Source organism: Alligator mississippiensis, chromosome 14 (assembly GCF_030867095.1).
Source record: "Alligator mississippiensis isolate rAllMis1 chromosome 14, rAllMis1, whole genome shotgun sequence".
In the NCBI taxonomy this organism is placed as follows: domain Eukaryota; kingdom Metazoa; phylum Chordata; order Crocodylia; family Alligatoridae; genus Alligator; species Alligator mississippiensis.
The window spans coordinates 5,758,058-5,770,162 of NC_081837.1; the positions used below are offsets into that span (position 1 = coordinate 5,758,058).

At 48.9% G+C, this 12,105-nt stretch overlaps 1 protein-coding gene across 2 annotated transcripts in view; it reads left to right on the forward strand.

Annotated features, from left to right (window-relative positions):
* Positions 1–4,188, forward strand: part of TADA2A (transcriptional adaptor 2A) — a 28,369-nt gene extending 24,181 nt beyond the window's left edge. For both annotated transcript variants that reach the window (XM_014608088.3, XM_014608087.3), the window contains exons 15-16: positions 743–816; positions 2,706–4,188. In XM_014608088.3, the coding sequence (XP_014463574.1) occupies positions 743–816; positions 2,706–2,891 (260 nt within the window). In that variant the 3' untranslated portion in view covers positions 2,892–4,188. The remainder of the gene's footprint in view (positions 1–742; positions 817–2,705) is intronic.
* Positions 4,189–12,105: the final 7,917 nt, after the last annotated feature.

Below are 12,105 nucleotides of genomic sequence, written 5' to 3' on the forward strand. Positions count from 1 at the left end.
CTTCGGGGAATTAGCTGCAAAGTTATAAACAACCAAGAATGGGGTCCAAGAGTGAGGATTTCTGGCAGGCTCTTGCTAGGCTGTACTGCAGCCCTCCCTTCAGCAAACAGAAAACAAAGCCTGGATTGCAGTTGCTTTACATTGAGTGCATTTTTTTGCCCGAATGCATGATAGGAGCTTTAGAACCAGCTTTGCAAAGGCTTTTGGCACCTAAAGGAGATGGGTGCCTTGCGAAATGAAGAGGTGCCCAGAGGAAGTTGGTTATTAAAAAGTAGATCAGCAAAAAAAAAGGGTAATAATCCCAGCAGCTTCCTGTAACCTCTGTGTTTCACCCCTGCTTTTCTGGTAGCCTGCAGCCATTGCAGCACAGTCCACCCTCAGCACTGTACTGCTTTAAACTCCAGCAGTACCCAAGTCACTTCTGCTAAAATGGTGCCTGGTTTTACTTAATCCTAGCCAACATCCATTCAGCCTGCACTGCCAATTCTAGTTAGCATCAGAACTAGAATATTATTTCAGAGTGAAAAAATCCACCGCGCCTCATGCATTTGCACCACTTCAAAATTGCAAACCCACTTTCAGTTAAACCACTACAACTTCACATTAAGAAAAGCCCCACATAACTGCCCATGAACACTTGGATTGTGCTGGGTAAAGATACATGGCATTTGCCTGTGGGCCAAAGCCCCCAAAACACGCTGTCCTCATCAGGGCTTACGTAGTGCTTTGCTTTTCACCACAGGCAGACGGAGCGCCCCGCCGCTGAACCTTACCGGTCTGCCAGGGACAGAGAAGCTTAACGAGAAGGAGAAAGAGGTAAGGAAATCAGGGAACACGAGTAGGAAGACAGCCAAGTCTCAGCTAGTCAAACTTGGCAGTTCCCTTGTTGGCTGCTTAGTCTCTGCTGCTACCACACGAGTATGACATGGACATAGCAAATTAGCGCATTTAGCAGCAGCAGCCCTAGGGAGAGTGCTGGGGCATCATTACATGGTATTACGTGCAGAGCGCAACAGACTTTACTCAGCCCTCGTTTTGTATTGGAGGAAGAGGGCAATTATTCTCATTCGTGAATATTTGCTTGTAATTGGCTGAGCATTTTGAAGGCCTTCCTGGAAGGCTCAGTGAATCCCTATGATCTAGCACTTAATTTATCCAAATGCCACAGGGCCAACCGCAACCCACCCCATTAGGCCAACCCTGCTGACTGGGAGTTAACCCAGAAAGAGCTGCACGTGTATCAGAGAGCAGTTTGACCTAACACGTTAGCAAAGCATTCCTTAGCTTGGCCTCACTCTAGATCTGTGCCACCAATCCTTACGTGAGGAATTGGCCTGTATACGCTGCAGTCAAAGTAGGCATATCAGTGCTGGATGTACACCACCTAGCACAGGGACTAAAAGCAGCGTAGGTGCTGCAACACAGCACTCTGCACAGGCTAGTCCTGGGAGGAGTTACCCAGCTTCTCAGGCAGGTTTTACAGCCTGCATGGAGCTTCATGCCGTGCAGTTAGCCTGGTGGCAGTATCTGAGCTAACTGCAATCTCACTGTTTAACCACAGTGCGGATATTCCTTTGGACTAATCTGGCTAGCAGAAAGCAGCCCTGAGAGGCTCCAGTACTAGAATGCCCTCCCCTCACTGGTCCTCGCAATAGTAGGTGGCAGCCTTGACAGAGGAAGAAAATAGCAGCGGGGGTGGAGGGAAGATGTTCTTAATCTCTCCTCAGGTCTTCTACAGGGCATGTATCAATGCATGTGATGTGCACTAAATGCATTTCAGACTCTCCTGGCTCTTTCCATCTGGCATGAACCAAATGGTGCTTCCCCTTCATTGAATCCTGCAAAACTGAAAAATCAGATCACAAGTTCACCACTGCACATGGCGTTTCTGGCTTTCTTCAGCATATAAATAGTAGGGGCCAAAAATATTAGCTCTTGCGGGAATCTGATATCCTGGTCTGCAGAGTTCAGAGAAGCTCCATCCAGCTGAGACCTTGTCTCAACTGTTCTCTGTCATCAGGGTACAGTCACTCCACATAGCCTTATTAAATCAAAGAGCCAGCCAGCATCCCCAGTATCTGTATAGCACAGCATCTAACAGGAGGCCTACTGGTGAGAGCCAATGGTACCTTTCTGTCCTAACAGCAGAACCCGAGAGCTTTTTAGAAGTAATATTTTCAGTCTGCAGGAGACTGGACATAGTCATTTCTAATTAACTCAGATGCATAATCTGTATAATGTTCCCAGCCGGACTGTTGTGTACAGAGCTGCTTTTATGGAAAGGTATTAAAGCCTTAGTCTGTCAGAGGTTTATAGATGCCCTTCCTGGCACGTGCCCAAGATGCTAGACTGTGGTTGTGAGCCTGAGCTCCTTTGGCATGTGTTTTTCCCTTGGTCTGCAAAAAATACCCCCCCACTCCCTTCTGCACACAGGACATAAGAGCACTGCTGCTTCACGCTGGACAGCTTGGTCTCATCTCCCTAGCCGATTTGTCAGGAAGGGATGTTTCTGAAAGCAGCAGGAGTGTTGGCAAGCTCCTCCTCTCACAACCTGTGGGTTGGGATCCCTTGTCATTGCCATTTCCCCTTCAGGAGAAAGGGCAGAGAGGACATGTATTTTGGGGGTTTTTTCTCCCCCAACAGGTATTGCAAAGCGAGCAAGTGTGACAGATGTTAATGTTTATTAACTTTACCTTGTCTTCCAGCTCTGTCAGATGGTGAGATTGGTCCCCGGAGCCTATTTAGAATATAAAGCTGCTTTAGTGAACGAGTGTAACAAGCAAGGAGGCTTGAGACTGGCACAGGCAAGAGCGCTCATCAAAATCGATGTGAACAAAACCAGGAAAATCTATGACTTCCTGATCAGAGAAGGGTACATCACAAAAGCCTAGAGACAGACCAGGGGGGCTTTGATGCATGTCAGCATAAGGAAAGTTTGCAGTAGCTTTGGCAGCATGGAAAGATCTTAACATTGTTGAACCAAGGACACTTTAGTGGAAAATCTTTTAGGGCTCTCTTGGGTTAAAAAAAAACAAACCCCACTGCAGAGGGAGCTTTGTTAAAGTTGTATGAACACTGGTGTTTCTCTGTCTAGTCCTCTTGATTGTCGTCGAATGTTCTTGTCAGTATTAAGCTGCCGTGTACTTCTGCAAAGCGCTGTGCGCTATATAAGCTAGTATTAAATAGGTCTGGGCGTTCTTTCCTAGCACTTCTTGGAGCTCAAGAGAGACAGCAATGGAGGGTGAGGACGCAGAGCAGCTCACATGCATACTTTGTGTGCAGGGTGGGACGTAGAAGCTCGTCCCCTTGCACTCCTTCGTAGAACAGCATTGCCTTTCTAAGGAGACAATACACACTGGAGGGGAGGAACGCAGCATCCACCGTGCTCTTGTTTTTAAAATGTAATGCCGTACGGTGTGGGAGAATAGTCACTGCGGGAAGCATTGTCATCTGAACACTACCTTTATGTGAGCTTAGTGCATATCACTGCAAGAGAACCAGGTTCATCGAAACGTTGGTCAAACTGCACACGGCTCCTGTTTTTGTTGCTGCGTCTCAAATGGGAAGAGCTGATGCTGCTGCCAGAAGCAGGTCTCAGAACATACATAAACCATTTGCTGCACTCGATCAATACCAGGACTCACCGAGGCCTCCAATTAGGACGAGCTACATGCCACTATGGTAACGGCTGCTCTGACCTGCTGAACTTGGGGCCAGGCTCCCTTGTATTACTGCATTTAGTAGGAATGTAGTCAGTTAGCCAACAGAAAATGTAACAGGCTATTGCAAAAAAAAAAAAAAGATCCATTATTAGACTTCAGTCTAGAATGCAGTGTTAAGTAGTACGAGAAAACCGGCGGGGAAAAGATGGTTCCTTTGTGGCTATGCAGAATATGGTTTACTAGACAGTAAGTTAGGATTGTTATCAGTCATCGGATAGGTTCTGTCCGTTAGTGCGATGATAGCGTCTGGTTGGATCATGATTGCGTGGATTACCTAACAGCTAGAGCCACAGGAATGTCATTTGTAGTCTCAAAATTGCGGTTTTCAAAAAAAAAAGAGAGCTCCCAAGTAAGCTATCAGTCTACCGAAAGGGTTTTTTCTCTTTAAGAGTAATTACTCTGTGCATATGAAATACCACTGAATTTGAGATATTTTGGTATGTAATAAAATTGATTTGAATCACCATCCCTTAGCTAATGTTCTTGGGTAATTCTAGCCAGATTTTAAAGGTGTTAAGGTGCTGAGCTCCCTGTGTCTTTGCACCTCACTTTGTCATAATGATAGTAGCTAAGATACAATACTTGTTCCTGTGTCTGACAACAGCTTTTATAGAAGTAGCTATATGATCTTGCCAGTAAATACCACTAAGGTAAAGCAGCAGCTCTAGATGGCCAAGTGGTCACAGTAACCCGTAAACAGAGGGAAGGTCAATACACCATGTTTTTATTGGGCTAGATATTGCAAAGGCAACACACTCATTTGTGCTTCTTTTCAGTACCTCGCAATGTAAGATGAGCTTTAGGAGCTTCTTTCTTGCGTGCAAAATACAGAACTTGTCTGCTGTATTTTTCCCGGAAGACTAGCAGATTTTTTATTTTTTGCTGCAGTTGGCTGTTGCTCGAATGGGAGGCATCGAGAGCTAGTAATAGCTCCGTGATGACCTGCTCCAGGCCAGGCTAGGCCATAAGTTGGGGCTGCCCGAGGTCTGCCCTAGCTTCTGCCAGCTGGTTCAGCTCTTAATCATCCACCAGCTGACCATGGCTGAAGCACAGTGTGTTGCAGCAACTCTTCTCTGACCTCCAACCCCTGTGCCATGGACCGCATGAAGGAAGCAGCTACACTGGCTATACCCACTGGCCCACGTGACCTCCCCTTTGCACCTGCACAGCACGTAAGAAATTAAGCAGGCTGAGGATTTGGCCCAAATGCAGAACCAACCTTGTTATGACACCACAAATGCACTGGAGAGCAAGAGGCCTTTTGCCATGCCAGAGCTCTTGCTCCTTTTGTTAGCAGCTATTTGACTTGGCTGCCTGGAAAACACCGGGGGAGAAAAGAACTGTGTGCAAGAGTCAATACGTCTGCCCCCTCTGACGGGTGCTGGAGCAAACGCTCCACTTCAGGTTTCCCACAGAGACCAGCAAAACCAGGAAAGAGGAAAGGCAACAGATCCAGGGTAACGAGAAGCACAAGGGGAGGGGAATGCCCGACTCGCACACCATTGAAGTAAAGACCAACCCTTTCTGCCCTCAGTCACCTTTGCAGGCAGGAGGGGTGGAGGCAGGAAGAGGGGAGAAGGTGCTTGTGTTAGTGTCAGGCTTAATAACTAACCAACATTTGCCAGTGTCGTTTTAATCTATGCTGTAGCCAAACGGGGTCGTAAGACAAAAAGACAACCCAAACAAAAGGATACCCTCTATCGTTCAGCTCGCTGCTGCAATACAATGGGAAAATGGACATAAGCTGCATATTGTCGCGGACCATTCCCTTTTGGTTGTGGTCTTGTTCTGTCCTGTCCTGCGTTGTCCCCCCCATCCTATATTTTCAGAGCCAGCCTTGAACTTGAAGAAGTCACGTGCTTGTACGTGGAGTTTCGACACCTCACCATCGCCCTCGCAGTACTTACACGCACCGAGCAGAATGGAAGAGCAAGGCTTCCCAGCATAACTCCCACCAATCCTACAGCCACCCGTGGGTATGTACTGCCCAGTTAAACACTACCGAGTAGGGTGGCATGAACCTCTTCCCAGCTGCCAGAAAAAAAACCTCCCCGCGGATGTTTAAGTGCGTTGTTCCCAGGAGAAATTTCACCTCAAATCCTAACTGGTTTTAAAACCTGCTGGAAGCAGATAGCTGCCCGCAGTCAGGTGGCTGAAGAGGTTTTAAAACCAGCTCCCGACCAGTTTGCAAACAAGCTTAGCAGCACTGGTTTGAAAACAGTTTAGGCTTTCTGGGTGTGTGCAGAGCAAGTTCTTCCATTAAAGAGATTTTTAAATACCAATAACTCCCCTCAAAGGCTTTGCTATGGAAGGGTTCAGCCATCCACTCATAAGCTCCCCAAATGCTCTCTGATGCCACATCCTGCCCCACCCCAAGCTGTCCAGGCTCCTGGTGCACTGCCTTGCAGGCTGAGAGGGGGGCTGGAACCGTCCCTCTCCAAATCCCTTCTCAAAACTCAAGAAGGCCCAAAACCACCCACCAAAATTCATGAACTGCAGCCTGCCAGGAACTTGGTCTCACGTTGCTTTAGTATGTGGCTCATTTGTGGCCACTGGTCTTTATTGGTCCTGGAAACTGCCATGCACAGCCCTGGCACTACACAAGTAATTAACAGTAATGAAGAGTTAGGGTTGCCATGGATATGATGTTCTATTTACAAGGCTCGTCTTTGCCAATCACTTGGAACCGCGCGGCGACAAAAGGAAATCAGAACCCCATTCATCGTCTCACTTTCCCATTTTATTTTTAATCATGATGCGATATTAAAGAGGCAGCCTGATCCTCAGGTTCACACTGGCTGGGGAACTGGGGTCTATTTCTGTCTTCTTTGCTGATGGGCAGCGGACGAAAGAGGGGACGGAGAAGGCATCAAGTTAAGCAAGTCACTCAGGCCAGGATTTTCCAAAGGGATTTTAGAGGCCTGGATTCCCAGTATGACACCCTAGAGGGGCCTGAGTTGAGATGCACTGGAGACCAACTCTCTGGGGGAGGGAAAAAAATATATTTTATGGAAGGCCAGTGCAAGAAGCCTTAAAAAGCATTATCTAATAGATAGATAGATAGAAAGAACTTTTTAGGCTTCCCACACTGGCCTTTCATAAAAGTGGCAGTGCCCCCAGATATCATCAGTCACCTTTGGCAATCGTGTGCCTCATTTCCCCCCAGCCTGTGAGATCAACATAATAAAAGCCTACCTCACAGGGGAGGCATGTGCGAGGCTGAATCGTTTAAGCGTGTAAAGTGCTGTGCAGCTTTTGGACAGCATGCATTAGAGGCAAGCTCAGCGCTACTGGCACACCGTGAACTCACAGCTCAGGATTTAAAGTGGCTTAATTACCAAGCCAGGTGAATGCAAGAGCCTAGTTATGGAACGAGACTGGGGGAAGATGGGACACAGGCCAGGCTTGGTTAGCATATCTTGCCTGGATCCTGTATTAGTCATTATGCCTGAATGCAGGTAAATGATCTTGGCACTGACCGCTTCCAGCACTCGTTGTTACACAGTACAACTTTGGGGAGCGCGACTCTACGTTGGGTGTGTTGTTATTCTGCAATTAAACAAGGTGTTCATCCTTGTTTTTAATAACGTGTAGCTCAGCACATGTTTCAATCATGATTCAGCAAAGCACTGAAGCTATAAGCTCCCTGGAATGAAAACACTTCACTTTTCACTACATGTTCGTACAGCCCTTAGCACACTCAGCTGTCTTTGAAGACAAACTAGGGCTCTTGCATGCGGCTGCAAGACTAATAATGCAGTCATGAGTCCTAGTTTTAATTGCCACCTGACTGGAATTTGAGCAGCCTTTAGTGACATCCAAGCCACCTCAGTTTGGTGACAAGAATCACCTCCGCAAGAGCTACGGCTTTTCAAATAAAGACCATGCCGCTTGCAGTTTGCTCATTTAAAATAAAAAGCAAATCAAGAAAATCCAGCTGAGGCGAATGTGCCCCCACGGCACTTTTCTTTGACATGCTGATAAACTGGTTTGGCAGCCCTCTCTGGGAATGAAAGAGGCCAATGTCTTCGTTCAGAGAAAAGTGATTCTCAGTTGTATGGGGATGGCACATGACAAGCAAGCATATTGCAACCTGGCTTCAAGATCTACAACTCGCACATCTTGGGGTCTGAGAAGCACAGGAGAGTAAACAGTTGGTAACAGCCAGCATGTGGCTTATTTATTAGAAACTATTCTCCCCAGGGCCCTGTCACCCAAATGTTTTCAAGCGCATCCCAAAACGAGCTGTCCTTGCTCTCTGCATTGGCATATTCACTATCAAAGCATCCTATGTGCACATAGTCACGCTAGCAGAGTTGGGAAGTGGTGATGCCAGGATGCTGGTGGTGATGCTACACTTCAATGGAATAAGGAGCCCGGGACGCGTGCCTGTCTCTGCAGATGCAAGCGTGAATGTTTTAAATGCATAAGAGCTGTGGAAACTTGGTCCGATGGTCAGGGTCCCAGCCTAGGACGTGGCAGAGCTGGGTGAAGTTCTCTGCGCTCCACAGACTTCCTGATCTGCCGTCAGTCGGGCACTTCATGTCTTTTGTGCCCTAGTTTCCCCCACCTGTGCAGAGGGAAGAGCAGCACTTCTCCACCTTACAGGCATGTTATGGAGGATAAATGTGCCAAAGGTGCTCAGAGAGCCAAGAAACGGGCAATGTAAATACTACAGATAAGCAGGAGATACTGAAGGAAGAGGAACAAGCAAAATCATCAAAACCAACCTCATAAGACGAGTGCATCACAAGAGGAAAGGATGCAAGAAGCTAATAATAGTTATACATGCATACACCATCAGTTAGCGTCAAGGGCTTTGAAACAAGACTGTTTGTACGATGTAGGCCACGCTAGAGTGGTAGTTAGTCCAAGCATTAATTAGTTCGAGTATGCTGCGGGCACACTGCATCCAGATGCTCTGTGCTGCTGGTGTGCGTGTCCATCCGTCTGTCCACCCCGAGGGGCTCAGTGTTGTGAAAAGAATGACCACATGCTTGCTTCACCCACCACGCTAGTTCTGCAACCCAGCTCGTGTTGTCTACATGCAACTCAGTCGTAAAAAGGTCACATCAGGGAGGGCAACACTTTTTTGTGGGATAGAGACTGAGTGCTATATTAAGGGGACGGGAACCCCAGGAGCTACACGCTCAGGAAGAGACAGGCGAGTAAGATAGCTAGAAACCAGATGGTGCCAGCCACGAAAGCAATGCTGAGGACAAAGCTCAAGGAGGTGTTTCAGCAGAGCTGAAGCCTACGCAGTTTGCTGCTGTTTGTTAATGGGTGTACGTCCAAAATTGAGTTCTTGGATTATACGCCCCTGGGGACAGGGAAAGCCTTTCTCTTCTGCATTTGGTAAGCACAACTGGTCCTGCTCCAGCTGAGGCCACTCTAATAGTACTACTCCTGCTAGGTAAAGCTGCTCAGTGGGAAGTGCTTGGCATTTTTCCGGATCTGGCCTGTAAGGTCTGAGCCAAAGCCTGCTGAAGCCATTGGGATCTTTGCTACTAATTTCAGGTCAGGCCCTACATGAAAAAGAACTGGCGGGGTGGTTATGTTGGTATGTACACACACATAGGGGACTAAGGGAGAGAAGAACCAGGTCCTTAAGTTCACCAAGGACTTTGTGCTTCAGCCCTAGCATGATTAAGGCTTGGGCCATGCAAAGCCACAATTGGGGACAATGACTCCGTCAACACAGCCCCACATCACGTCTGTGCCTCCCAATTTCCTCACCACACTCATGAATCGGACATGCACATGGGAGCGGTCCCTGCGTATTTACAGTCCACACCCAGGCAAGCCCAGATCCTTTCCACCAGGGCTGTGCGATACCAGAGCAGGACAGGCAGCTCATCTGCCCCTGACTCCCTCCCTCCCCACATGTGCCCAGACAGCCCTTGCAGCAGCTCTGAGAGCGCCACGTGTTTGCCCAGAGCCCTGTTAGCCCTTTCCTTCCACTGACCCAAACCACCCAGCTTTGAGATGAATTCAGCCCCTTCTCTTGTATTCTTCTACTGCTAACCCTGTGGGTCAGCCTGCGGCTCGGGTTTCTGTCCCTATTAACAACTGCTTAAGGTTCGCGGTGCTCTGCATTGTCACCGTGCATTTAATGAAGCCTGCGTCGGGCTCCTTTGTTGGATTCACCCCTGGGAGATCATTCACTGCCTCCCTGGGGAGTCACTTGATGCTGGTAAGAGTTGGAGAAGGAAGAGAGGAAGAAAGGATAAAAGCAAGGGAGACGGCAACCCAAAATACAGGGCTCTGCTTGCTCTTCTGGACGTGACAGAGTCTCTCGGCCTTGATCCACACAACGAGCAGCTGTTGCAACGTGGTTTAACAGCACTGTGGGCGAGTGCAGTGGTTGCTGTTGGAAAGCTGGCCCTTACCACGGGCAATGCACAGGGGCGCGTGGGAGACTGCATCTTGCCTGTTCCAAACAGAGCATGTGCGCGGTCTCCCCCACGGCTCGCTGTGGTCCAGAGCGACTAAGGGATTGTTTAATTGCAGCCGCCTGCACGTCTCCTTCGCTTCTGCCATCCTGCAGCCGGGCGCGCTACGGCACAGAGCGATTCGCCAGCGTGGCACCGCAGGCTGGTGGAGGAGTCTGGGAAAGGACCCAGGCATCCCGACCCTTGGGTGCTGGCTCTGACCAGCTGCCCATCGTGACGTCGGCCCCTGCTGCAGGAAAACAAGGCCGAGGCAGTGCTTGGGTAGGTAGCCAGGTCACACGAAGGCAGGGTCTTTTGAGAGTCAGCCTCTGCCCATCATCACAAGATGCACTCCACCGGCTGTATCCTGGGCCTGGGCTTTTGCATCACATGGAAAACCAGGGCTCTGCAGCCTTTCTAGCCAATAGAGAGGGGGGAAAAGTAAACTGTTGCGTAACCATGGAAACTGGTAAAGAGCAGCTGCACATGTGGCAACATGGGCCAGGTGGGGAAAGCGGGAGCCAGCTCATGGCTTAGGCTGCCTGCACGGCCCATGTGTCAGCCGCAGATCAGAGAGCGGTGGAATGAAAAACACGCTGGGTAATTAAGCTAATGTCCCCAAAGGCCGGCTGGGTCATGGACCAAAACTCACCCTTCAGAAATGCACCATAACATTTTCTGGCAATAGCCAAGCCATGCAATCATGATACAACGCCCTGGGGCGCTTCGGCTCATCGGGAGAGCTTCGTTGACTCAGAAAGATGGAAACGAATGCCGAGCTCCACCCCAGAAGAGCCCACCCTGCGATCTGTCCGACAGCTTTCAACCCCCTTGACTTTCAGACGCCAGAGCTCGGTGTCAGGGGACAGAATCTGATCTGGTTGCAAGCGTTTTATCCCAAAGCATTGGGGGATCTCTTGGGTCTCCCCCTTGCTTCACTGTTCAGACATTATTTCTCAAATGGGTCTTTCAGGGGGAACCGGTGGGTTCACCTGGCCCTAGCCAGCACATCTGGCCATGCCTCCAGGTGACCCAGTTGAAGCAAGATGCTAAACTCAGGGAGGTATTGACAGTTCAGCCTGGGACAAAACACAAGGGCCTGCTCTTGAGAAGTCAGGGCAACACAACGAAAAAACAAGGGGTGCAATCATGATGCAAGAGTGTGGGGATGTGCTGAGTGAGCTAGCAGAGATCTCCAAGAGGCAAAGCAAAGGTGCTCTCAGGATCCAGGCCTGTCCCTCCAACCTGCCAGTCCTTGCATTTGCTCTGCTTGGAGCTGCACTCCTAAAACAAAAAAAGGGGCAGAGGAGAAAGCAGCCACTTTAGCAGGGATGCCTGAACGTCACCTCGATCAGCTCTCTCCTCCTGTCACTTAGCTCCTGCGTTCAGGGCCATCACTTGCCGTCTCAGTGCTTGTACTCCCACGCGCAGGGGGAAAGAGGGGGGCCTTCTGACATTTCCTTTTAACTCTAGCGCTCGGTTAATTTGTCGTGCACCTAGTTCAAAGGATTCCAAACTTTCTCTCTTGTAAATTGGACTTCTCTAATGCGCGTTAAAAGGCTCGAGGCTCCCGGCAGGTTTAAAAGCACCAGTCACATTAATATTTATGCTGCCAGACACCATTGTGTAGATATTTTAAAAGATGACCTAAAGTTCTCCTGGTGGCTATCTGCAGTGTCCAGTCATCTAGGTATTTATCATTTAATCAGTACAATGGGGCAAGAACCAGGAGACTGAGCATCAAGTTGAGGGGACGCTAAATGGCCAGTGTTTGCCAGGGCATCCACGTATCTTTTTTGGAGAGGCTTGGCCTTAGCTCATCCTCCATGCCTGGTAACCCATCCTGCCAAGACCAGTCATCATCATTTATACTGAAGTGGCTTCTACATGTCCCAACCAAAGCCAGAGTCCTGTTGTACGTACAGCACTTGGTGCAGACACAATGCTTGGAA